The sequence below is a fragment of the Gobius niger genome, assembly GCF_951799975.1.
Source record: "Gobius niger genome assembly, chromosome: 11".
Classification (NCBI taxonomy): domain Eukaryota; kingdom Metazoa; phylum Chordata; class Actinopteri; order Gobiiformes; family Gobiidae; genus Gobius; species Gobius niger.
The window spans coordinates 30,217,835-30,245,600 of NC_136862.1; the positions used below are offsets into that span (position 1 = coordinate 30,217,835).

At 41.0% G+C, this 27,766-nt stretch overlaps 2 protein-coding genes across 3 annotated transcripts in view; both read right to left on the bottom strand.

Annotated features, from left to right (window-relative positions):
- Positions 1 to 27,766, bottom strand: part of st6gal1 (ST6 beta-galactosamide alpha-2,6-sialyltranferase 1) — a 204,973-nt gene that overhangs the window by 2,542 nt on the left and 174,665 nt on the right. The window lies entirely within an intron of this gene.
- macroh2a1 (macroH2A.1 histone) overlaps positions 5,620 to 27,766 on the bottom strand; it is a 30,403-nt gene continuing 8,256 nt past the window's right edge. The window contains exons 6-9 of one of the 2 annotated variants that reach the window (XM_079566365.1): positions 19,601 to 19,691; positions 14,580 to 14,669; positions 8,636 to 8,810; positions 5,620 to 6,441 (exon numbers count right to left, since the gene is read on the bottom strand). In XM_079566365.1, coding sequence (XP_079422491.1) covers positions 6,276 to 6,441; positions 8,636 to 8,810; positions 14,580 to 14,669; positions 19,601 to 19,691 — 522 coding nt within the window. In that variant the 3' untranslated portion in view covers positions 5,620 to 6,275. Of the gene's footprint in view, positions 6,442 to 8,635; positions 8,811 to 14,579; positions 14,670 to 19,600; positions 19,692 to 22,291; positions 22,392 to 27,766 lie in introns of both variants that reach the window. The other variant, XM_079566364.1, reaches the window with a different exon arrangement.

A 27,766-nucleotide genomic window follows, 5' to 3' on the forward strand; every position in this document is an offset into this window, starting at 1 on the left:
AAATGTAAAGTTTGCCAAGTCAGGTTTAGATTTACTTACTACACTAATCTACCCCATCGTCAAGAGACTAGCTGAACATTTTGTCAAAATGAACACAAAGTACCTGATTTCATTTTCAAAGTACAGACTTGTCAAATATTACTTTAATAAATAAGTTTATGACGAAGCGTAAACAAGCAGAAACTTCACTCTCTCTTGGTTCTGTGAACTGCACTTGTAGTTTCTGTGTTCCACAATGTTTTATTGGAGACTCTTGCATCACAAGAGGCACTACAGGAGACAAAGAGGGGACAAACAAGGAGGAGATGGTGAAAGACTGTTGTGGAGCGGAGGGAGCTGCGCAGGAGGAAGAGGAAGGAGGAGGTGAAGGAGCTGACCAGTGCAGGACACCACGCTCTGAAATGTTATTTATTTGTTTATTTGGTCGGGACAGTGCATGTTAATGAACACACATGGGCCTCATACGTATAAACACTCCCTGACACTGTGTGGCGCTGTGTGTGTCCCATTCTGTGATTACCTGCCCTATACGAGCGATCGCGATGTCGTCACATCCGTTGGCCGTGGTCGGCATTTTACATTTACATATTTGATAAACATTTTATTCAAATCCTATAATCAGCAAAAACAATGTCCATAAACAGGGCATTGCTTCTCTCGCGCTGTAACAGATCTGTCATTTTATGAAACCGAGTGAGAGGCCTGTCTGCATCAGCTGTTGCCGACCATTCATCAAAACATCCTTCCAAAATTGCGGAAGTAAACAAAAACAGCGATCGCTCGTATTAAAGGGCAGAGTTGAATGCACACAGGTGCTGCAGTGTCGCGGTAAACAGTCTTTCAACCGTGTCTATTGTCGCTGAGGAGCTGTATATTGTGGATGGCTGAAGGTAATAAAGTACACAGTATTTTATTGGACTATTTGTTGGGAGACAATCAGAAGAGCGGACATTGCACAGGGACATTTAGCCGCTACAGCCAGATTGTAGTCTTGGGCTAATTTGCATCCGTTGTCCCTCACTTGCACTCTCAGACACAATCTCATTCACCCAGGCCTATTGTACATGTTTTAGCGGTAGGGGAACAGGAGTACCCGGAGGAAACCTACACGGGGAGAACATGCAGACACAGAAAGGCCCCGTCCAGGTGGGAATCGAACCTTCTACCTTGTGAAGCACGAGCGCATTTACTTCCGAAGAATAACTTTGCGGCATCAAAAGCATAAAATGTGGTCTGAAAGACGGCGCGCACAAACTTTCTTCCTTGTTGCGAGTGAGTGGCGTTTGACAGCACATCTGCACGGCGCCACCTACTGTTCTGGAGTGTTCATCATTAGGCTTTTCAAATGAACCAAACACCTGGACGAGCTGACTTTTCCCACTGCGGAGCCTTTACAGAAACGTACTGCGTTGTACAGTATTTGTCTTTCCAATTTTTCGTATTAAGATCTTTCACCAAACTCGGCTGTTTGCCCTGTGGCCTTTCCATCAACTTTTCCAATCCACTCCTGGCTCCCGTTTCATCTCGCCCCGGAGCTCGTAGAGACTCTGAACCCTAAAAAAAAAAATAAGAAAAACCCGGCCCCGTGCGCTCGATATATGAACGCGGGGCTTTGTGATCGCCGCCTCTGTTTGCTTGGATTTATTTTTCTGTTTGCTTTTCTCTTCCCGCCCCGAAGACTGTCGTGCAAAGAATCTAAATTTCATCTGGGAATGGCCGAGGACAGATGCTTCCAGTTTAGGGGCTTTTTTTTTTTTTTTTTTAATACTCGGGAGGGAGAGGGGGAGAGAGAAAGGGGAGCGGAGGGCTGTATTTCCTGGGATTAAAGTTTGAAATGGGGGCACACAGGAGGTCCCGGGCCAGGGGTGGGAATATGACCCCCATGTGGCTATGGGGCATCTTTCCTTTTATGTGAGTGTGGAGTGTGAAAGTTTAGATTTTTATCAGTCAATCAAGCACTTTGTTGTTCTTTTACTTTATGATAGAGTTAGATGTTAGCTAGTGTGGTTTTAACGCAGTCATTTGGTGCAAAGGAAAATGTATTCAGCTAAAAGGATATAGCACTAGCCTAGCACTAGCCTAGCGCCACTAAACTCTTCAAATATAAGAACTGCATGAATTAAAAATATAAATATCTCCAGAAATCAACAAGACTCTGGTTAACTAGGAAATGAGGCCCTATGTCAAAAATCCTGAAATATCCCTTGACCCATTAGTGTGTGCACCAACTTCAAAATGGCCACCCTTTATTCTTGCCATTTTCTCAATGAGCTTCATAAGTTCGTCCCTGAAATGGTTTTGAACAGTCTGTGAAGTCAAAACCTTTTCTGGCGACGACATCATGAAGCTCAATGAGAAAATGTCAAAAGTGCAAAAGGCGGCCATTTTGAAGAATCTATTCCACGCATAGGACAAGTTGCTTTTGTAATTATGACTTGTTTAGATGGATGACATTTGTTTTAAGTAATAATTATTGTGAAGCGTAATAACACCTGGAGTGCTTTGCTGGGAGAGGCTAAATGCTAACAACATTTGAGCGCACAAACAAAGACCAGAGACAGTTACGCATCAACTCGTCTAAGCCCAGGCAAGAACATCTCAGTATGGAAAAACGGTGGCCTGTTCCTTTAAGAGGTTAATGAAGACATCTTGGGAAGAAAAGTTATTTATAATTGAATTTTGAAGGTACTGACAGTAAGGGACATAGATAAAGGTAAAGTTCCATAGCGGTTTGACTAATTTCCCATTGACATAACATGGTTGGCACCATAGATATCATATAATAAAGGCTAGATGTCTTAAAGGAACAGGTCACCGTTTTTGACTACTGAGATATGTTCTTACCTGAGCTTAGACGAGTTGATGTGTACCTGTCTGGTATATGTGCGTGCCCGTGGAAGAGCATGGTCGCTTCTAACTTCACCCGGTTAGGAGCTATAGGAATATACTGGGAGAGGCCAAATGCTAACAACATCTTTGGTCGTTTTTGCGTGACTAAGCACACGCACAAAGACCAAACAGGTACGTATCAACTCGTCTAAGCTAAGAACATCTCAGTATGGAAAAACGGTGGCCTGTTCCTTTAAGTCGGAGTCACGTCCGGTATTTGAAATAAGAGTGATCAGCACGAACACAAATCCTCTTATCTCACTGAAATCTTACCGGATTTACAAATGGTTTGGTTTTCTTGTGTATGCAGTGTCATAACTACATCTCTGACCTTTATAACAAACAAACCTGTTTGAAAATCGGTACAAAATTGAGCAAGTTATGGTTGTTTAAAAAGTGCACACACTATAAAACACAATGTTACGAGTGAGCGAGCTCCCTGTGGCAAGATGGCCGCCGTGTGGGGACGTTAACCTCCATTGGCCAGCAGCGCATATGAGACATCCAGCCTTTATTATAGTATATCTATGGTTGGCAATGGCACCAGTTTAAAATTGCTCGCCTCTATGTCACTTCCTGTCAGTGTCCAATAAGGAAGTGGAAGTATAAACATCACAAAAATGGTCAAACTAAAGAAAACTGGGTAAAAGCTTTAGCAAAATCTTTAATGTAATTGTGTGAAACCCTTAACTCCCACCTGAACCGAGCACATTTTCTCCAGTTTGGCTTTACCCCAGTCCAAAAGCCTCTGGAAAAAAGGTGTGAAAATAGCAACAAAACTGAGACGAAAACAATGATGGAAATGTGACAAAAAGTGAGAAAACATTGACAAAAAAGTGACGAAAAATTGATGAAAAAGTGGCAAAATTATCACAAGAAATTGACAAAAATTTGATTAAAAAAATGACCAAAAAATGACCAAAAAAAATGACCAAAAAATGACAAAAATGTGACAAAAAATGACCAAAAAAATGACAAAAAAGTTACAAAAATGAGTTTACCCAACAAAAAAATGATGGAAAAAAAAATCTGATGACGTGAGGAAAAAGATCCTCTCAGTTCAGGCGGGAGTTAAGTTATAGTTTTAGTTACTATGTTTTAGCAAAAAATGTGTAATGTGTCATATGCACTTTAAATACTATAATGTCTCATATAGTATGTGTTTGTTTATATTCAAACTAATAATAGTCTTAATATGTACATATATATTTTTTTCTTATTAAAAGCTTCAGAAGAGACAAAGTCGAGTTTTTGTATGATTTTATTACCGGAGTGTACAGAGCTCTTTTTTTTCTCGTATAGTCATCAATTGTAATTCCATAGAAAGCATTTTACATTAGTTGTTTTTTTTTCTCTTTTTTTACATAAGAAAACATCATTTTATCGAAAAGTCCCAATGCAGCAGAAGAAGCACAGTCTTTATAGTGTCATCCTTTTTTTTTTTTTATATATAAGTCCCGATTCAAATCCACAACTCAAGCCTGCTACTGCAGTAAAACCGACCCAATTGTACAACTACATGGCGCGCTCTGGTGGTGGCATATAGTGGATACATCCCCCCCCTCCCCCCCCCAAAAAAAACAAGGAACGCTACAGGTACAGTATATGGGGTCGACCGAACACAAAACCTATTGAAATATAGACGTCGCTTTGTTTTGCTTTCCCTCCTCCGTTCTGCGCCGTAAATGATTAGTGTAAAAATTCAAATAAAATCCTATGTTACAGCCCAATATCTATTTCTTTTTTTTCTTTAACCATAACGTTTCACAGATACTCCATCTATATAAACACGTAGAACACACCAATGTGCGCCGCAAAGGCCTCCGGAATCCTGCGGAGCCAAACAATTTCACACACAGGCGTTTGGCGGCCATATTATTAGGTACATTACCTGGTGTGAGGCGAGACGCTGCAGGTGAAGGGGGGGAAATATATACCATATATATATATAGCAAAATGTCCTATACTTTCAGCGACAACATCAAAATAACGGATAGAGCCAGGTTTAACGTTGACGTACGAGTAACAAAGATTTTTTTCCAAAGGGGATTTTGGAGTTTGTTTACTTTTTGAATAAGCTTTTTATAAGGGAAAAAAAAATCTAATAAAAATGTTGCCTTGTTTTTTTGCAGTTCAAAACTCTATAAATGAGGCAGGAATTAGATTATTCTTAAGTCCCAGACAGGGAATTGCTACAAAAGTGGACAAGTAGTTGTAAGAGTGAAAAGAAAAGCTCATTTTGAAAAAAAACGAGTCTAAAGTTTTGTAACGCCTGCATATGCGCCTGTATATATTTCTCCGGTCTTTAGTCGCTGTTGTCTCCCAGAAAAGGAAACTACCATATTTCGGATTACAGCATCAACTCGGTCGCCTTTCGTGCTACACGTGGATACCAAACATGTTCGATTTTGGTGAATGAATATGTGTGTGGAACCCGTAGTAGTTGCTTCGGCTCGCTAGCGACGAAACAACATAAAATTAGCAACGTGTTAAGGCAGAAAACGAGCTAAAAGTCTCGATGGGTTTCACCTGAAGCGCCTCGCCTTAAGTAGACTTTACAGTTTCCTTCATGTGTCCGTAATGCGTTTCAGATTGGGCTTTTGCTGCAGGTTTAGACCCAAGTTGAAAACCAATCTCGGTGTGACTTACTGCAAGAAAGGCATTGAGACAGGCGTACCTAATAATATGGCCAACAAGTGCATGTGCGAAGAGAAAAACAAAAACAAAAAACTAATCCTAGTAATCGAATAATCCGGACATCTGAAAGTCTTTGCGGCGCCGTTTTTTTTGCCCCGTTTTTAAAATGAAGGCAAAAAAAATAACATGGATATTTCTCAGAACACGACACAAAAAAACAGAAAGTCATTTATGATTTTTTTTTCCCTTCCAAACGCAACTTCGTTTTAGCATTACCATCTGAGTATACAGTACCGGCGACAACAGGAGCTCCCGAAATGAAGAATTAAGAACCCAAAAAAAATGTGTAATTTAACGACAAACGGGAAAAAAAAGAAAAAAAAAAAGAAGAGCCGTCTCCACATGCAAAACCCGTATGAGCGACTTCTCTGGAAGCCGGAGGAAATTGAGGAGTAGCCATCTCTCAATTATCATTTCTGTTGCCAAATAAAATCGTTTACTCCCCCCCCCCCACCCACCCCACTCCAAACTCAAATCGCGCACTGTTTGTCGTAAAATGCCGCAGATTGAAACAGCGCTTTTTTGTTTTTCGTCTTTTAAATTACCAGTAAGAAATCAAAAACTACAAAATACAAACGTAATGCAAAACAAGTTCCCGGCCTTACAAAGATTCTTCATGTACAGAGGACCTCGCTTCCTCTCAGGGGGTTAGCTTTAGCCGTTAGCTGCTTAGCTGCGAGCCGTTAGCCTTAGCTGGTCTCGAGCTTGGCCATCTCCTGGACGTAGATGCCGATGCTCTCGCTGTCGAACAGGACGAAGTAGACCGTTTTGATGGTGGAAGACATCGTGGCCACGAAGTAGCTGGAGATGGCCTTCAGGATGAGCTGCGCCGCCGTCTGCTTCGGGAAACCGTTACTGCGGGGGGAAGATGCGTGTAAATGAGAAAAGGTGACAAACATACAACAAATGGAACATCTGTCCGTCAGTCACGCTCATTGGAATTCTACTAACTAAAGAGACACGGAGAGAAGTGGTTCAACAGCCCATGAATACTTTAAGAAAACAGACAATGCTAACCTGGAAACTATGTTAGCTTCATGCTACATATGCTAAAGTAAGTAACAAGTGCTATATGGACCTGATTTTGGCTTGACTTTATTTGTGTGAGATAAATAATGTTTTATAGTCCAACAGAAAATTGTGATTCCCATGAGAGGGTTTCTTCCCCCTCGGCTTGGCCACGCCCCCGTGTATGACGGCGTCTGTATCTATAGCAACATGACGTTAATTTCCTGGGATAGTAACATATTTAAACAGTACATGGTAGAAAACGCGCAGCTGTTGGATAAGTACTTACAACATATTAAACAATTTTCTCAGGATGTAAATACTCCCCCAGAGGAGGCTTGTGTGTTCAAAACTGTAGCCGTTTTAGCATTGAAGCTAAAGGCTAATGCTAATTTGATGCTAAGAAATGGTAAAATACCAAACTAATTATTATGAAACACACTTGGCTTGACATTTAGGGGGTTCTTCAGTTTGATTTTATCTTATTTGATTTTTAATGTACTTTAAAATGTGGACATGAAGTTGGTGTTACTCTACACCAGTAGTTCCCAAAGTGGGGTCCGGGGCACCCTGGAGGGCCTCAGAGGCACAACAGTGGGACCCCCAAAGCTTGTCTGCTAAACAAGTCCATTGAAAAATAATATTTAAAAAGGAAAAAAGACATTATTTTACAAGAATGTCCTACTTAAACCAGTACTTAGCCTACCATCAGTGTTAGATGATGCATTTCATGTAATTTTGGCTTTGAATAAAGTAAAGTATTATTATTTCGGGGCCCTGAGAGATCATAATATAATAATATAATATATATACTGTATATATAACTCAATAAAAATTAAAACGCAACACTTTTGTTTGTGCTCTCACTTTTCATGGGCTGAACTCAAAGACATTGTTTTTTCTATAAATGCAATAGACTAATTTCTCCCAAATATTGTTGACCAATCTATCAAAATCCGTGTTAGTGAGCACGTCTCCTCTGTCAGATCCCCCATGCCTTAGGCTGTCTACAACAAAAGGACACTCTGAAAAAACGTGTTTTGGATGCTCTGGATTGGCGGATATAGTTCTTCAGCGGGATGTTCTGCACTGTGTGAGGCACCAGACACCGACTCCGGCCGATCCAGTGAAGCAAAACTGAACATTTCAGAGTGTCCTTTTATTGTAGACAGCCTAAGGCACCTGTGCAATATTCAGACGGTCTAATCAGCATGTTGATCTTCCACACCTCAGAGGGGGAATGAATTCTCATCAACACAGATATAGACAGATTTAACCTCTTAACTCCCGCCTGAACTGAGAGCATTTTCTCCAGTTCAGCTTTACCCAAATCCAGCAGGCCAGTGTAACGCCTCATTTGAAAGTTAAGATCTACAAAACTCATCTAAATGGATCTTTTTCCTCATGTCATCAGATTCTTTTTCCATCATTTTTTTGGGAGGTTTTCAACTAATTTTTGTAACTTTTTTGTCATTTTTTTGTCAAATAGTACATTTTTTGTCACTTTTTGTCACATGTTCATCATTTTTTCATTATTTTTTTGTCAATTTTTTGTGACATTTTTGCCACTTTTTCATCATTTTTCATCAATTTTTTCTACATTTTTTGTCATTTTTTGGTCTATTTTTTGTCCGGTTTTTGTCTAAGTTTTCTCACTTTTTTGTCACATCTTCATTGTTTTTGTCTCAGTTCTGTCGCTATTTTCTCACCTTTTTTCCAGAAGCTTTTGGTTTGGGGCAAAGCCAAACTAGAGAAAATGTGCTTCGTTCAGGTGGGAGTTAAGGGGTTAAGAACAGTATTTGGGAGATTTGGTCTATTGTGTTTACAGAAAAGGTTTCATGTCTGAGTTCACCCCATGAAAAATGTGAACAAACAAAGTGTATACACAATATATACAGTGGGCTGAGACTTGTCATCCTGTGGTTCCAAGGCCGGACCAGCTGATATCCACTTCTTTAGCCGTTTGTCGGTTCTTTCATTTGACACAAACCTGCCCCTGTTTTACACACTGGCTTCCTCGTGCTGTGGGTGCAGTGCTCACCGTCCGCTGCCGATGGAGGGGAACGCCACAGACTTGAGCTTCTTCTCGTCGGCCAGAGCCAAACAGTTCCTGACGGTTTTGTCCAGGAGCTCCTCGCATTTGTCCGAGCCCCATCCGGGACTGTGGCAGTGGATCACGTACTTCGCCGGCAGCCCGAACCCGGAGGTCAGCACCGCTACAGGGGGCAGGAGAGAGAGGACCAGGTTCAAGCATAATCACCGGTACTAGAATTCATACAAACACGCTCACCCTGAAGTTCAGACATCTATGACTTTAGCCGTTCATATTTCAAATTTCACTTTAGTCTTTGTTAGTAGCTTAGAAATACATTCAAAATCAATAAAAAAGCTCATAGAGAATATTCTTTATGTAGAATATTCTTAATACTCAACACCATTGCAAATGGAATGCTTTTTAATGCCATTTTAATGCCCACAAAACAACAGAAGCATTTTGAGTAAATAATAGTTTCAAATTTCACCCAAACCTGCAGCTAAATGTGTTTTGGACCAGATTGTCTGTATTTCCGATGAACTTGCACAGTGAAATTAGTCGAGCGATGTTGAAATGTTGATTTACTGCCAGTTTGAATCCATTTTAATGACGTTTAAAGTATAGGTCAACCAACAGCCGATATTTTAGATTTGTCCAAATGTCTTTATTAGGGGCGTCGGGCTGATTGTTTCAAGACATTCATGTTCAGGTACAGTGGCGTGCACAGACATTTTGAGGGGCAGGTGCTCAACCAAGACAAAAGGGCACAACCCCCCCCCCCCCCCCCCCCGCCAAAAAAGACAAAAAAGTGATTTTTCTGTAATTAGTGACACTAACACACCATTGATTAACACAGCAACATAAAATGTCCAACTATGTGGACCTAATAGTAAACTACATAGACTTTAAAGGACAATGTAGGACTATCACAAGGCTCTGCACTTAAAGGCACACTGCGTAACATTTTGGACTATATTGTTGTGGCAAAACAAAACTTGCTTCTAATGACCAGCTCGAACACAGAAAGTGCTGTTGCTGCAGTGTGTAATAAAAGAATGGATTTGGATGTGAAACTAACCTGTTTAAATCTCGAATTCTACTGCCTTTAGTCACATCTCCATGGAGACGAGCTGGAGACGTCCCCACTCCCATTAAAGTTTACAACCATATCTGAGCCTCATAGATGTTTGTTTGTACAATTCTGAGGTATTTTTCAATGATGAAAATAATGGTCATAAAATAAATGCTTGTATTTCAATTTTATTTATTGGGTAAAATTCTACACGGTGGGGCTTTAAGTCTAGCACAAATAAATGATGCAAAGGTGCTATAGCCTACACTTAAAACATCTGGTTTGTCAATATCATGACATGGATATTTTTGTCCATGTCAAAAAACATGTTATATAACAATAATCCTGGGCTGTTCATGTTCCTGTGCTCCTCCAGTGTCCAGAACGCAGGCACCTCCTCACCTTCTCTCTCCTCCTCTCGCTTCTGTCTCCTCAGCTCAGCTCACTCTGCTCTGGCCCTGGTCTACACTCAGCCCTGACTTAGTCTGAATAATACAGCTCATTTTCAGAACATTTTATAGCGCGACAAACAGAACCGCTAAAGTGACTGACTTGTTACCGCAGGCTTTATCCGGACGGTCTCAACACGCGCAGCGCTGACGTCCTCGCCCCGACGGCCCTTTCGTTTCCTTTCCCCTTAATAATCCCGTCATGTCGCGCTGGCTCGTTCATAAACTTACCGAATTTACTCAGTTTACTTTACTCCCGCGTCTCACAGAGATGGGCTGTACCATCTTCTCAAACAGGGGAAACACGGGGACAGCGCAGCTGCCCTTCTGTGATCAGGAGCGTCAGCGCCACCGCGGCTCAGAGGCAGAGGAGGAAGCGCGATTTGAAGTTGCTGAACATTAAAACTGTATTTTCAGCACATGTTGACTTAATAGGGCAAATATCTAAGAACAATAAAATAAATAATACTTAATATTGGGGGAGAAAAAAACAGGTCTCGAGAAGGGCACTTAAAGGGCACAGGGCAGAGGGGGCAGGTGCTTGAGCACCACCTGGGCTCTATCTGTGCACGTCCCTGTTCAGGTACTTCAGTGGGAGCTCGTTTTAAAGCAGTACTAAGTAACTCATGCCCCTAGAGGCCATAAGCGCAGCTGCAGGTGTCGTAGCAAATTGCAATTTTTTTACTCATTCATTGTCCGTGGTGGTTGTAAATACTGCCACTGTTAGCAGTAGCTTCTTCTTCGTGATTACATTAGTGTGTATTGGTGGCTCCGACCCGTTGGCAGAGAAGTTGCAATTGTGTTTTTATGGCCAGAGACACCAAGGGGAGATGAAAGACCCTCCAATCATCCCATTGACACTTGTATTACCCCGAGAGTGACTACGGAAAGGATTTATTAAGGTAAACAAGTTACTTAGTACTGCTTTAAAGACAAAAATCCAAAACAAAAAAATATCTCGTTCGGTTTGGGAGATATCGGCCTTTCACTGGCTTTAGATCAGACAATAGTCGATACTGGAAAATACCCAAAGACACGCCCCATGTGTCGACCGGCTGATATATATGGGCCGACCTCTAATTTACGGCACAATTCATTTAATGACTTCATTCTGGTTTCGGAAATTAAGAAATCCTTTTGTTCTTCCCAATTTAAAAGAGCTTAATTAAAGGCCCTATGCTGGATTATTTTAAGGTTCAGCGTCGAAGGATGGGTCAAATGCAGAGGACAAATGTCATTGTACAGTTGTTGTATAATGACAAATAAGGAAACCAAATAAAGCACCAATCTCCTTCTGTGGTTCTCCCCAAGGTTTCTCTCTCTCTCTACTGCCGGGTTTTTGAGTTTTTCCTTGCCGTGCTGGAGAGTCTAAGGACGGGGGACGCCCACGCCGCTCGTCGCTACCTCCTATTGGACATTATATTTGCCTGGATTCACCTGAACTTTTAATTGTCATATTTATTGCTCTGGTTTATTGCCTTGATGTTTGGTGCAGCTGTGAGGCGACTTCTGTTGTGATATTGGGCGATACAAAACCATTAAACTTGAAACTTAAAGAAGGAAATGGCTGAACTTTTGAAAATACGGTAAAATGCTACTTTGATTTTTAGGTTTTTAAGTTACAGATTAATATTTCAATGCTGCACTGACAGTTTTATTAATGGAAGCTTTCAAGATCACAACAACATTTTGTTAAATCCTCCACAGTCCAAGGCATTTTCCCATGTTCGCTAATGAACAACAGAAACGCGTCGCAAATCAGCACGTTTCAAAGGTCTGGCAGTGCGGCGGGGCCAGGAGTCTGCCCTGGGGTTGAACTGCAGTTAAAATAAAGAGAATGCACTTGTTTGCCATGTCGCCCAGTCCCATCCTTCACGCCTTCAGCTGAGAATGAGCCCGTTGTGCACTCTGGCAGAAGTCAAACCCACACCGGCAGAGATCTGACGGTGGAAGAAAACTAAAGCAAATCTCTGGAGTTCTCAGAGTTTGACCGAAAGATTACAGCGAGGGGGGGGGGAGAATCCAAAACGACTTCTCCAGAGCCGAGAAACATCCGCGCGAGTTCAAACGCCGGCTTTACCCTGCATCACACTCAAATCTGAAGTCAGGAGAAACAAGTGAAGTCTGAGAGGCTGCAGGCCGGAGTTCATTATCCCACAGAGAGTGTGAGGGAGAATTAAGACAAAGCCATTTCCAGATGTTTCAGAGAGAACAGATGTGGGACCACAGTGCAAAGTGGTTATTATTAAGAGAGCTATGTGCTTTATGTTGCTGCTCTTTAATGTTCCAGGACCATTTTCTCCACCTTTGTGAGGTCAATCTGAAACATCTTTCTTATGTATCGATGGATACTCGACGTTTACTCAAGTACAAGTAAAAAGTAGTGACCAAAATAAAAGTAAAAAAGTACTCGAAGAAAATATTACTTGATTACTGTGAGTGCTGAGTAACTGTTTGGAGATATTAGGATTTTTACATAACTTCATGTTTTGTTTCTCATAATGTATGTCACTGAAACATGAATCAGACTTTTACGCTCAAGAAAATACTAATAAATACTTCTTTTTGTTTAAGAAAAAGGGGCACCAAACGCAAACTACAGAAATATTAGGTCGACATGAAGCTTTTGTAACTTTAAAATTTACTCACAGTGGCACAAGTAACTTTGTTTTTTACTTGAATAAAAGATACTTCATAACAATATCACTCAAGTGTTAACAGTGTTGGGGAGAAGTTACTTAATACTGAATACTTGCCTTAAAATGTATTTCATAATGTATTCCACTACTTTGTCTAATCAGAGTACTGTATTCTGAATACTCTGAATACTTTTTAGAATATTTTCACATTGATTGTCATTATATTTATGTTTAAACATGGCGTACACTTACAAAAATGAAGACGACGATTGTTGGAACACGGATGGATGGAACATGGATTGTTGGTCATGAATTCACTAATCATTAAAGAGGAACTCTTTAACTCTCTTGGCTAATGGAGCAGCAGATACAGCATCATGTGACACATGTGCAGTGTTTGTATGAACTGTGGCATAAGGCGTTTAAAACTTTATTTTATTTCAGGTCAACATTAAAAGTTCTTGCTACATAATTTTGTGCAATATGGAGCTAAAATGCAATGACTGGGTTCCCTTGATAATTGGAAAGTATCTGTATTATAAATACTCTCAAATGAAAGTGTAACTTTACCAGAATACAGTTACTAAAAATGAGTATTCTAGTTACTCCCCAACACTGAGTATTAGAAGAGTAGTTATATCTCTCAGTACCTTTTACTAAGTACAGTTTCTTCAAACACTTGTACTTGAGTAAATGTAACAGAGTACTACCTGCCTCTGCGAACTCGCTCCTGAACAGACTAGACTCGACTTGTCGTGTGTTAATCTCTCTCTCTGTCTAGTTTTAACACTGAAGGGACTAGACAGAAGTTGTCATTTTTATACTCGCTACTGCCTCCTCAGGTGTTACGCGTAGCTGCAGTTTCTATATTAAAGCAGTAATAAGCAACGTGTTTACCTAAATAAATCCTTTCCGTAGTCCCTGTGGGGGTAATACAAGTGTTTATGGGATGATCGGAGGGTCTTTCATCTCCCCCTGGTGTCTCTGGACAGAAAACCATGTTTGCAACTTGACTGCCACCGGTCCGGAGAAAGCAATACACACTAATGTAATCACGAAGAAGAAGCTAACATGCTAACGGGCAAAGCTAAGTGCGGGCTAACGTCACTTTAAACAGTATTTACAGCCAAGTTTGAGTGAAAAAAATATTTCCATTGTATAATTGGATGCACAGTAACCCTCTCTCCCGTCGCCTTTCCTGTCGGCGTAGTATTTACTCTCCAAGACAATTAATAAGTTAAAAAATCGTAACTTGCTACGACACCTGTAGTTGTGCTTATGGCCTCTAGGGGGAAGAGTTACTTAGTACTGCTTTAAACAGTGCAGGATTTTAGAGGCAGTTGTGATAAAAGGGTCTGGGCTCATTCTACACATAAAGATGTGTTGGAGATTATTACTAAAGATCCACAAAACGCACATCTTTTCCATTTCATTCCTGCAAAGTCCGAACTCCAAACCGTGAGCTGTTACTGCCGCAGGATTGGCTTTAGACCTGGCCATTAAAAAGCCCCATGCTGATCATCAAGATCATCGAGATTACATTTTCAGCAGATTTTTGGCACAGCCCTAATTAAACCAATGTGGAAAGACAGGAAGGACCAGCTTGTTTGAGCCCATCACATACGTTAGTGTTTTGTAAATGTGCAGCAGCAGACCGGGCTTTATTCTGCCATGTTTGAATGTAAAAAAAAGATGCCCAACATGCCCTTTAATACTTATTTTTTTACACTCTCCATCCATGACTCCCAAATCGTTCACATGATTCAAAAACACCTCCGTCTTGCACTTACCCCCGGCCACATCTAGGGGGCCGTTCTTCTTCTTGAGCTCCTGCACGGCCTCCGCAAACTCCTTTCCTCCCTTTTTCTCCAGAGCAGTGCCTAATACAAACGCAACGGCATTAACAAACCATTTCAAACACATTCACGAGACAAAGCCAGGCAAAAACAACGGACGAGACAGAAACGCAACAGAGGAGGACAGGACGAGAACCAAGATGGAAGAAGATTAAAGTGCACATGGCTTACAAACTTTATGATTCTGCTAAAAAGATACGTAGTTATACATGATTTTGTGATTCAGGCACCGGAGGTGACAAAAAAGAGCCACGAAACTATGATTATTTCAGGCATTATTTAAAAAAAAAGGAATTATTTAAAAAAAAAAAAAGTTTAACAAGTCAGGTGCACTTTAAAGGTCCTTTACGGAGGACAAATACTGCCAAAAAACAAAAAAAACACACAAAAACTGTTATTGAAATATGAAAACAAAAACCCCAACATAAATTAATGTTGAAATAGAAGAATAAATGCAGACAGAAAATGATTATATTGATTTTAACCGACAATGACCTGTTAAATAAGGCAAATAAAAGGTGGACACAATAGGGCAGTTTTATTTATCCATTTTAACCAAAAGGGAAATTTTAATGTATGTTCGTCATATTTCAATAATTATGGACATTTATGTATTGCTTTGGGAGTTTTAGTCCTCCATACACCCAAGTAACTCTCACATCTGTCTTTTTTCATGCTCTAATATATGTGTCTGAGAAACAAATAAATGGAGTCGATGTTTTTCATGAGGAAAACTAACTATTAGAATAGGGGTGTAACAGTAAACAGCACGTTCTGTTCCTTTTGAAATATTTTGGTAGATTTATTTAATGGCGCGAGTTTAAAAGCAGCAGAACTAATGTTTCACTCGTTTCACACGGACGCCATTGAGTGACGGGCTTATTTTGGTGTGTTATTTCTCAGCGCTGGCAGTCATTTTGAACTATCTAAAGTTTTCAAACACATCGAAATGCGAGCGTGTAGGTGGAGGTTTGGACGGGAGGCGTAATGAGATCTCTAGGACATCGCGGGCATCCACAAACAACTCGTGTCAGTAAAACTCTAGCTCGTTGTCGCGCCGCTGTGGAAAATCAATCCCTGTATCCCAGTGATGCAGGAGCTGCGTCTGAAACGGCTTCCCTCGCGTGGGTTTGTCATTGCTGTGCCTGGACTGTCATCGCTCCTTGGGCTTAAAGGGACTAGATGGAAGTTGTCAAATTTTACTCACCACTGCCACGTCGACGAAGGAGATTTTTTAGTGACAGTGCAGGATTTTAGAGGCAGTTGTGGTGAACAGGTCTGGGCTCATTCTACACATTAGGACATGGCTGGAGCAAGTGAGGGGGGGGGACAGGAAACTTGCAATATATATTTTTTTCATATTTATATCAGTAATGTTCAGCAAAAGTTTAAAATTGATATCTCTAAATTATACTTATACTTTTTATCAATGTAGTTTGAAAAGAGAAAGAAGTTGATGAAGAAACACTTAAAGGGACTATACGGAGTTTAAAAATGTTAAAGCTAAGTGTTTCCTCCCCCCACATGTTCCCCCATGTCCTAATGTGTAGAATGAGCCCAGACATTCACCACAACTGCCTCTAAAATCCTGCACTGACACTAAAAACTGTGTATCTTTGGGTCTGAAATGCCGTCATGCACGAGCTTTATGTAGAAGGTGCAGTTACACATATGACCTGAGGTGGCAGTAGTGAGTATAAAATGGCTAACTTGCGTCTAGCCCCTTTAATGGAGAATTGATAAGAGATCTAAATGGGTCTCGCTAAAGGTGCACTATGCAACTTTTTAATGCAAAAAAAAAGGCCATATTTGAGCGTATTTACCTTGTAAGTGGCTGTACGAGTGGTCAGCATGGCGCCTTTCATTTCCATCACAGTGCTCTCTACAACGCTCCAGGATCAATTGTTTAGAAGGTTTTCACTGCTCACCAGAAAACCTACAAAACAGTTGATCCTGGAGCGTTGTACAGACCACTGTGAAATTAAAGGCGCCATGCTGACCACTCGTACAGCCACTGCGTCACTACATTATGCAACAAAAGTTACATAATGCGCCTTTAAATTATTTTCAATACTCCCAAAGTTTATTCCTGCGGGGCATTTTTATACTGAAAGATACCGAACCGGGCTCTCCAAAAACTGAAGTGAAATAAGATTTTAGTGCACCCCATAAGTTTGAGCAATATATGTTTAACCTCTTAACCCCCAACCGAACTGAGCACATTTTCTCCAGCTTGGCTTTACTCAAATCTAAGTGGAAAAAACTGTGAAAAAGCGTCAATATTAGAACAAAAATGAGGATGAAAATAGGGCTGAAACAACTAATCGATTAATTGACGACTAATCGATTATTGAAATATTTTAGTAATCGATTAATCGTTTTCTGGTTCACACAGACTCAAATAGAGCAAAAATTACATGAAAATGTAGTATTTTTTGATGAAAACCTACTTTGTTTTTATAGTTAGGGTCTGCAGTGTTTTGTACACTGTAAATTTCTTGAATATCTGTCTGTGTCTCATCCAATCAGAAAGCAGAATTAGCCTAAAACAAACGCTCACTTTAAGCTTACTCCATCAATATGTCCTCAAGCTGTGCCACTTTAGTGCTATGTGATGAAAAAAATGGAATGGAACAATTCATAGCCAAGTGATTAATCGTAAAAAATAGTCGTTAGATTAATCGATTACAAAATAATCGTTAGTTGCAGCCCTAGATGAAAGCGTAACAATGTCGAACATGACGAAAAAACAAAAAAAAGCAACAACGCAACAAAAAAGTGACTAAAGAACAACAAAAAACTGGGCGAAACTGCACCAAAAAAAAAGCACAGAAAGAAAAAAAACTTATGATAAAGCAACGAAAACACGACAAAAAAGCTAGAATCCGTTTTGTTGGCCTTAGCTTTCAAACAAGGCATTACACTGTCTCCATTCAAGAAGTTTTTTTAGATTTGGGTGAAGCCAAACTGGAGAAAATGTGCTGTTTTTTTTAACATATACAGTTTCTATACAAAAGGGAAAGTGTGAGGATTTGGAGGCGCTGTTTTCCAAAATGATTCACCGTGAGTCACTTTAACCACATCCTTAATGACTTCCCTCTGCCCTCTTCACACTGGGCTCTACGGAGCGGTCGGAAAAGCTGCGTTGGCGATCCACTGTGGGTGCATTTTGAAGTTTGCATCAAAAGTCCGTCCGTCATTGGGTAAAGCGTGGGTTATTCCTGCGCCGAATGATACTCGGGTTTAAAGAGGCGAACGGGAGCAAACGTCTTAAAGCGACACAGGTTGAGAGAACTGGTGTGAGATTTGCTCCTTGTTTGCTTCTCCAACTCCACAAACATTCACTATGGGGACATTAGCTTAGCCACGGACAGGAACGTTGAAATATCACCACCCAAACAAAATACTGCAAATTAAGTCCATGAGATTAACAAAGTGTGATTATTTCCCGCCGAGAGCTGTTATTGAAAAAGCCCGAGATCGATCACATTTCAGTCCAAATCCAAACAACCACGAATGCAAGGTTTGTGTAGATCCACTTTGGAGTCCGATTTCTGTCCATGCAGCATTTTGCCCAAGACAGAGTTAAATGTCCTGTGATGTGCAATATTTCGGCTTGTCTGTTGACTGTTAGAAACCTTAGGATTGTTGGAACGGACAAAGGCAACTCCAGGTATGTTACTATGTTAGGTAAGAGTGATGTAGCGTTGATGGAATTTGGAGTATTTACTGAGAATTTATGAGAATAACTTTCCCACTATGCGGTTTTCCAAACTACAGCCCGGATTCCCATGACACAAATAAACCAAAACTCAGGTTGTATGTTGGTCTTTTACATTTTCAAATCACATAAAAGGAAAAAAAGGCCAGAGTCTTTCCGTTCTTGTAAGACGGATTTACGCCCTTTCTTCCTCACTAATGTCTTCCAGAACTAAGAGAGTTCAAGGTTGTCTTTTTTTCGAGGTGTGTTTAGGATCATCACCCATTTGTAGAAGCCCATTCCTTTTCAACTTCAGCTTTTTCACAATTCCTTCAGAATTAGTTGGAATTTAGATGTTCTTCCTAAACGGTTTGCGCCCCACTAAGGAACATTTAGGCCTGAATGAGCAAAGGTCCGTTTGGAGAGGAAGGGGCACAGAATATTGTTGCAGCCAGTGGCACAGGGGACATATCATGGGTAGGACTAAGAATTGATTAACTTAATTCCAACAAGCCCTCCTGGAGCGTGGTGGAGGGGTTTGAGCACCCGAATGATCTAAAGAGCTCTGTTGTCGGGGGCTTCGTGCCCCTGGTAGAGTGTCCCAGGGCAAACAGGTCCCAGGTGACGGGTCAGACAAAGAGCGGTTCAGAAGCCCCTTATGAGAGACCAACAGGCCCACCACCTGCAGGAGGCGCCATAAGGGGGCTGGTGCAATGTCATTCCACGACCCGGAAACGGACAAGGGGAAGAAGATGGATGGATGGATGATAATTCCAACAAATTCTGGAGGAAACCATAGCATCTGTGAAAAAGCTGAAGTTGAAACACTTTCTACAAATGAGTAATGATCGTAAACACATCCACGATGGACAACAGTTGCAGTCTGAAGGTTTTCCGTTGCCTTCGCAGGCCTGACCTGAACACTGTCGAAGATCTGTGGATCGACCTCGAAGGAGCAGCCCAGAAATCTCTGAGCTCTGAGACTTTTGTCAAACTAGCACGGAAAGACTCTTGGCCCACTGACAGACCTCGACATACTGACATAAAACTAAAGACTAGATCTTTAAACGTTCCTGAAAACGTTCTAAACCCGAGGTAATTTCTAAAACTTCACAGTCTTTAACTTTAACTTTAGCTGCTTTGCGTGTGTGTCTGGAATTGGACTGGAGTGTGAACCAACTGGGACAAAAGCACAGACAGACCATAGGCTGGATTCACTCATTGATCACCATCCTCTAAAGCGGGCTTCCTTTACCTACTTCTCCCCCCATGTACAGGGAGGAGTTGGTGGGGTGGACCACCGCGTCACTCTCCACGCAGCAAAGGTCCGCTTTCACAACTTGCAACTACAAACAACACGACAACGACAGACAGACAGGCAAAACAACAACATGGAGGTCAAAAAAGATGTATACATGTGAGAAACAGTGGGGATGGGTGGAGTCTTTGTCGTGCTGAAAAAACTAAAGTGGAGTGAGATGGAAGCGCGGGACGTGGCAGGAAGCGAGGCGGAAGTGACGAAACTGGACTGGCCCGAACAGGGAGCAGGACAAGACGCTCTATCGAAATAAGAGTCCTACCAAAAACTTGCCCAATTACTGAATGAGAAGGAAATACACCTGCTTTGGTTTTGAAATTGATTCGTAGCAAAAAATAATCAGATTTCTGTCCCGCTGTGCTGTCGTCCCGCTCCCTGGGGAACCCTTTAAGAGGATTAAACAGAAATGAAATGTTCAAAATCCAAGGCAACAACCTCGTGTCGTCCATTACATTGCCATTTTATTCAGATTTTTGTTGAATTCTAGACTTGGGTGAAATGAAACTAGATTAATTCAATCATCCGATCTTGGAGTTTTAAAGATTGGCTCAACACTACAAAACTTGAAAACTTAAAAATGTTGCCAATTCAAAATACTGCATCCAGCGCCTTTTGACTCTTTTGTGTGTCAAATTAGGAGTACACTAGACTTGAAATTCAGGCTTTTATTAGTTCCAGAGATGGGTTTGAGAACTTCTTAACTGACCCTTCGTAAAAACCTGCCCCCAAACGGTCATTATCCAATCATACCTCATACTCTTGTTTACCATCCCTCTTATCGTTTGAAAGAGTTTCGTGTCGTTGCTGGAATATCTGGAACGTTAAAATATGTTACCTCGCTGAATAAGAGCCACTGCCGCGGGGGAGACAGAGCCACTGCAGCCAGTAGCAGGGATCGTGTGAAATCTGGGACTTACCGGCCTTAAAAGTTACATTTGGGCGTAGGGCACAGAGTTCTTAAAGGGATATTTCAGGATTTTTGACATAGGGCCTCATTTCCTAGTTATCCAGAGTGTTGCTGGTACCTTGAGATATTTTTTTTGTAATTCATGCAGTTCTTACGTTTGAAAAGTTTCGTGGCGCTAGGCTAGTGCTAGGCTAGCGCATCTCTATGGTATCAGCTAGCCTGCATTAAAAACAGTCTGACCCGCTCCACAGAGCACCTGAGGCAAATCACTTATAACGCCAGACTAACCATATACATGTCTGTGTCCATAGAATAATTTTTGGAATATAACTGACCTGCATCACATGAATGATCGCATTTTGAGGGACCATTTTCTAGCAGATCACTCCGCCGCTGTGTAGCCTATACAAACACGAAGCAGATGCTGCTCAAATATAAGGTTAAAATTATTCTATGGACACAGACATTTATATGGTTAGTCTGGCGTTATAAGTGATTTACCTCAGGTGCTCTGTGGAGCGGGTCACACTGTTTTTAATGCAGGCTAGCTGATACCATAGAAATGCGCTAGTCTTGCATTAGCCTAACACCACAAAACTTTCCAAACATAAGAACTGCATGAATTACAAAAAAAAAGTATCTCTAGGTACTAGCAACACTCTGGATAACTAGGAAATAAGGCCCTATGTCAAAAAATCCTGAAATATCCCTTTAACTTTGAGTGGTCACAGGCTGTGAGAATGAGGAAGACAGAACTTTTAAGTCAAACGTGTCATGTAAGAGGAGCACAGGCAGCTGGTGCACTCGGCTCCTCTAGGTTTAGCTAGCTAGCTTAATAACGCTCCTACATCCTCAATACTAGACTAATAAAAGAAGATGGTTGCATTTAAAGGAACAGGCCACCGTTTTTCCATACTGAGATATGTTCTTACCTGAGCTCAGACGAGTTGATACGTACCTGTCTGGTCTTTGTGTGTGCCCTCAGCCACACACAAAGACCAAAGATATTGCTAGCATTTGGCCTCTCCCAGTATATTCCTATAGCTCCAAACAGGGATGAAGTTGGAAGCGACCACACTCTTCCACGGGCACAAAGCCCAGACAGGTACGCATCAACTTGTCTAAGCTCAGGTAAGAACATTTCTCAGTATGGAAAAACGGTGGCCTGTTCCTTTAAGGCAGCTCAACGGTGCTGGTGCTTTAGCCTCTATAGTCACAATGTCCTCTTCGTTGGCCTCGATCTGGAGGACATTGCACCGCTAATACACAAAAGCGAGTCACTAACACACACTTCTCCCTTCATGACGTCTGAAACTCGAATTCTCGACGGAGCTGGCAACAGTAACTAAAGGGGCGGGGCTTTTGCGAAAGGTCAACAGCCCCGATTGTATCACCCATGTCTGTAGCAATTCCTTCTCATCTTGTTTCAGATTTCGTCACAGGAATAAAAGAGACGTTGCCTTGAGCTGAACTGCGTTTGTAAGATCTGACGGGTTTGGAGAAAAAATCCTTGAGCGCGTCTGGTAAAGAAAGAAAAAAAAAAACATCATTTATTTGAGATAAAAGCGAAGGATTTACTTTTATGACCCTCTGAGAAACAGAAGAGCGAGCCCGTAAATGGTGTTTTTGCCCTATTCTGCGTGTTTTAGGTCCGACGCTTTTTCCCGCTCAAGGACTCCTCCTCCGAACCCCCCGCGGCTATTTGCAGATCGCTTTCTCACCCAGATCGTCCTTGAGCTCGAGTTCTGCGTTGGTGGGATTAATAACCCCCTCCACGTCGAAGCCAGCCAAGTTGCTGACCTCACTGTGGATCAGGTTCAGCTGCACAGGCCAAGCGCCGCCAGCAGGGGGAGCAGCAGCAGCAGCAGGAGGAGGAGGGGGAGGAGGAGGAGGAGGAGACATGCGGCGGGAGGGCAGAAAACAGAAAGGGGGCAAAGGAAGAGGAGGGGAGCGTTAGAGATCATCACTCTGCAGCCGGAAAGACACCTGGACTCCTGCTCATTTCTCCTGTTCATATTATTTATGCGATTGTTGCCAAATATATCTGTATTTAAAGCATCTTCAACTCAAAACCTAGCCCGGATGACAACTTTTCCCTATGCATGAGTGTGGTGTGTGACAATATACAATACAGAATAATAATAGGAGAGAAAAACGTGTAAAACAATCTTTATGACGCAAACATGGACTGATTTTCTTGCACCTTTACAGAAATCAAGATCTTACCATATTAAAATTAGAGGTCGACCGATATGAGTTTTTCTTTTTATTGGCTGATATTTTTGGTTGATTTTTCCAAATGTCTGGTCTTTAATTCTGTAAAAAACATAAATACTTGGCCACTCCAGCAGAGGCCAATCATAGGTGATTCATAGTGTCTGTCCCTGCTTTGATTAGCTGCCGTTAGCATAAGCATGTTGTTGCTAACCGTGGCATTGTGCGCGGCGATCACAAGTAAAACTAACTCAGCAATTTAATTCTCCTGGTTCTGAGCTTCCAAATGACATATAGCATGTCCATATTCACTGAGGTTCAGTCGCTAAAACTTGTGTTTAACAAACCTGTAGCTGACCAGTTTTCATTGGGATGTTTCTGTTTCCCTAAGGCCTAAGTCATGGAAGGACTCTCCATCACCGATATATATCGATAATATCGGCCGATGTGTGATCTGTGTGATATTGATATGTCACAGTGTTATTTTAGTGTAAGTAAAGTAGAGAGAGTAACTTAAGTAAAGTAGGCTACACTTTGAAGAGAATTTATATGAGAATTTTAAGTTTTATTGCACAATCCATCATAGACAGCTCGTGTCCAAAAGCTGCAAAAAGCCTGTGCTTTATTCATGTATCCGTTTTTATTTACTTTTTATTACTGCAGCTAAATGGTCTCATTTTTTCTAGATTGTCTAGATTTTCTCGTGTGTTTATAGTACCTTATCCAGTAGCTACAACATTTTGATGGTTTTGCTGCAGCTCATTTTCCCTCAATATGGACATGCTGTATCTCTTTATTTTAGATTTTCTGAGGACTTTATAGTTGCTGGGTTAGTTTTTGAGATGAATAAGCCCCTGGGCATAAAACGGCGTAAGTGTTAGCCGGAAGTTAGCGGCTAGTTAGCAACATTAGCCTGTATCTGCAGCACTGACAACATTAAGCTCTGGTTAAATCCAGCTCAGACTCTGATTTAGGGAGTGTCGTCTGTAATAAAGTCAGCTCTATGTGGAATATTGTATTTACACTAAACAATTCTCCAGTTTGTTGCCATTTTCTGTCCTCAGCTGAGAGCGGCGTCCCATTGGAGCGCCGGATGAATGAGTACGAGTATGAGTACAAGCATGTGGTATCGGCCCGATACCCGGTACTAGTATCGGTGCATCCGTAATGGATAATATTCGTGACACTGCTAGTGAATACAGTGATAGAGGCGCATGTTTCCGTCAGTCAGCCCCAGGGCGACAGTGTGGACTGTGGAGAGTGAACCAACAAGGCCTTATTGTACATTTATTAACCGATTCTCTAAAACATATACAATTCAAAGTCCAGGTATCTTTCCAGCTTGATCACACCCAGCAGAAGCCTGTTAATGCACACATTGATTGATTCAAAATGCAAACATTTGATTTGACATTAAACAGAACATTCATGTTCTAGAGTTGCTTCACGACGTTCAAGTGTCATTTCATAACTTAAGTTAGTCCAGGGGGAGGGACAGGGGGAGGGACAAAGTTTTGGAAAGAAAACTCCAAATTGTTTTCAATGATAAATATTTGGAAGCGACTGGATTCACAAACCTGCCACAGTTGGAATATTGTCTCCACTTTTGGACGCCTTTGCGAGACAGTCATGTGACCTTAGTCCACATGTGCTGAGACACAGTTTTTGTTTCATGTGGGTCCAACCATTACAGCGATATGAACCATAAACCAGAGACTAAAACTCAGCATTTTACTGTTACCATATACCTATTTGAGGTCATTCAGTTGAAGAAATGTCCGAAACACAAATGTTTGCTCTTATTGAGTTGAATTAAACAGGACAATATCGTACTTTTATCCCAAGTTTAAAGTCTGAGGATTTTAAGTGGACATATCATAATTGTAATTGCATAATTGTAGCTTAACCTCTTAACCCCCACCTTAACTGAGCACATTTTCTCCAGTTCGACTTTACCCAAATCTCTAAAAGCTTCTCGATTTGGTTAAAGCTGAACTGGAGAAAATGCGCCCGGTTACGGTGGAGGGTAAGAGGTTAAAAACATGCATTTGGGCGCCTCGGCTTTGATATTTCACACTTAACATCTTAAAATAATGCGTTGGTTTTCAAATTGGCTTTGAGCTCCCCCTGCAGGCAGTAATGGGAAAGAAACACATAAAAAGAAAAAAAGAAAACAATGCTTCACTTTTAGCTGAAGGCATGTTAGTGAATCAATAGCTCAGAACGGGTCCGCTGATGATTTATGAACTAAAAGCTAAAAAAAAAAAGAAAGTTAATTTGTGTGATTTGTTGCTGTTGCCAAGTGAACGCAGCCTATTGGGAAGTGGTGAACGAAACATGAAGCAGAAAGAGCAGCCGTTTCCTCAGTGACACGTGGGCTTTTCTAATCAAGAGCTCATCACGGAAATCAGTGGGAGTTCCTCGTTCCGCTGATTAATCAACAAACGCTTAACGGCGTGCGGCGCGGCGGGCTTCAGCTTCCTCTGAGCCAAATCACAAATTCAAATATGTGGGAGCCAATACACAGCTCAATGAACATAAATTAGGTCCTAACGTGGGAGAGATGCCTGGTGGAAGGATTTTTCGAAGGCGATGGAATTAGGGCTGGGACGATATGATATTACAAAGGCTGTTATTATGTCACAGAGGACATTTTGTGTTCATCAAATGGCCATGTTGTAAAGGCTGGGGCTGGCATCACTATTATTAACGGCATCCTAGAAACAGTAGTAGTAGTAATCTATTTCTTCGGTCATTATAAACATTTAGATCACATGTCACATGGTTTTCAAAGATCTTATACATTATAAAATAAGACAAATGTGTACTTTAAGTATGTAAGTGCTAAATGATGCCTATAACCCCACGGAAATGGATCAATATCAATTTAAAAAGCAGGAAGACGGCTTTGTTACAAGCACAGCTACACTTTGAACTGCTTTTTTTTACTAGGGCTGCACAATTGATAAAAAAAAAACTACTACTAATAGGGATGCACCGATACCGATACCAGTATCGGGTATCGGGCCGATACCACATGCTTGTACTCATACTCGTACTCATTCATGAGGTCCCGATACCAGGAACCGATACCATTTGACGTGCGGCCAGCGCACCTACGAGGCGCACCTCTCAGCTGAGGAGAGAAAATAGCAACAAACTGGAGAATTCCTTAGTGGAAATACAATAATCCACATAGAGCTGACTTTATTACAGACTGCGCTCTCTAAATCAGAGTCTGTGCTGGATTTAACCAGAGCTACATGTTGTTAGAGCTGCAGCGTCTGCAGAGTTTACAACATACAGGCTAACGTTGCTAACTCGCGGCTAGCGTAGTTTTGGCCATTCTGACGCCGTTTTATGACCAGGGGGTTATTCTTCTGAAAAACTAACCCAGCGACTAAAAAGTCCTCAGAAAATCCAACGTAAAGACATACAGCATGTCCATATAGAGCGAAAATGAGCTGCAGCAGAACAATGAAAACGCTGTAGCTACTCGCTAAGTTGCTACAAAACACACGAGAAAATCCACACGGAGCTGAAGTAAAGACGAAAAGAGACCATAAATGAATAAAGCACAGGCATTGGGAGCTTTTGGACATGGGCTTTTCTGTCTATGATAGACAGTGCAATAAAAATTAAAAATTATATTGAATGAAAATAAAAATAAATGGCATCAGTACAATTCTAATATAACAGCTCTTAAATGTGTAGCCTACTTGTAATGTAAATGAGTAAATTTACTAATTACAGACCAATCTGCTGTGATAAAAGTAAGAATGTTGAAGAAAATGCCTTGTACTCGTATCGGTATTCGGTATCGGCGAGTACTTAAATCCAAGTACTCGTACTCGTATCGGTTTTAGAAAAAGTGGTATCGGTGCATCCCTAACTACTAATTAGTTTCTGACAGATATTTTGCGATTTTGGATTTTAATCTTGTTTAATAATATCTATAATTAAGCCGAGACACTGCAGGTGAACAGGAAACTTTGTAAATTTGAGATATCAATTTGGAACTTCTTCTGTAGATCACTGGCATGAATATGAGAAATGTTTCCCCAGTTGGGAAATGCACGTGAACGCTCTCTCAGCTGGGGAAAACCACTTCTTTTATCGTCTAATGTGAGCTTTTTAGTTAAAAACTGCTACTTTTTTTTAGTTTAGTGAGTGTCGTCATCCTGAGTAACGACAGCTCACACCTTACTTAAAATTGTGAGTGAAAAAATTCACTCACAATTTTTTCACTAACAAAACTTTGAGTGAAATGGGACATCAATACGTGATATAGTATCACTCATAAACTACTGTTTAGCTTTTGAGACATATTATATAAATGATAAAATGATCGGCTTAGCTAAGCGCGAATCAGTTTAATGACTTTCCCACATAAAAAGCTCATGAGCACAAACCAAATGGGGACAATGATGTGACATCTCAGGAAAAGAAGCTCCTCAGTCCACACAAACCTTTTCAGATTTGGCTCTTGTTAAAATAAGCTGTTTTTAATGGGAATTTGATTTGATTTTTTAATTGATTTTTTTTTTTAATTCAAAACTCAATAAATCAGGTTAATGATTAGATATTAAAAAACCCTCTGAAAATCCTTTCAAAAACATTGTTAGGTGTAAAACTGGTGCTACTGATGCTGAGACATTGTTGCAACAATAAGATCAAAATGCATTTTGACAAAATGGGCTTTGAAATGACACTTTCCCAAATAAAACTGCAGAGAAACATTGAGTCAGTGCAATAATTAAACATGATAATGTGAAGATTAGATGTTTGTTTGTTTTCATTCCAGGTGAGAGTTTCTATGTTAAGAGGAAATGGAGTTTGTTCCTGTAGTGTCTCCCCTTAATGAACAGAAAAAGATATTATTAAAAAGACTTATAAAAGTGCTGCTGCACATCGCGGGGCTCATTCATTACGTCTCAGCTTCATGTGCTGCAGCTTCACCCATAGATGAATGATAAAGAGAA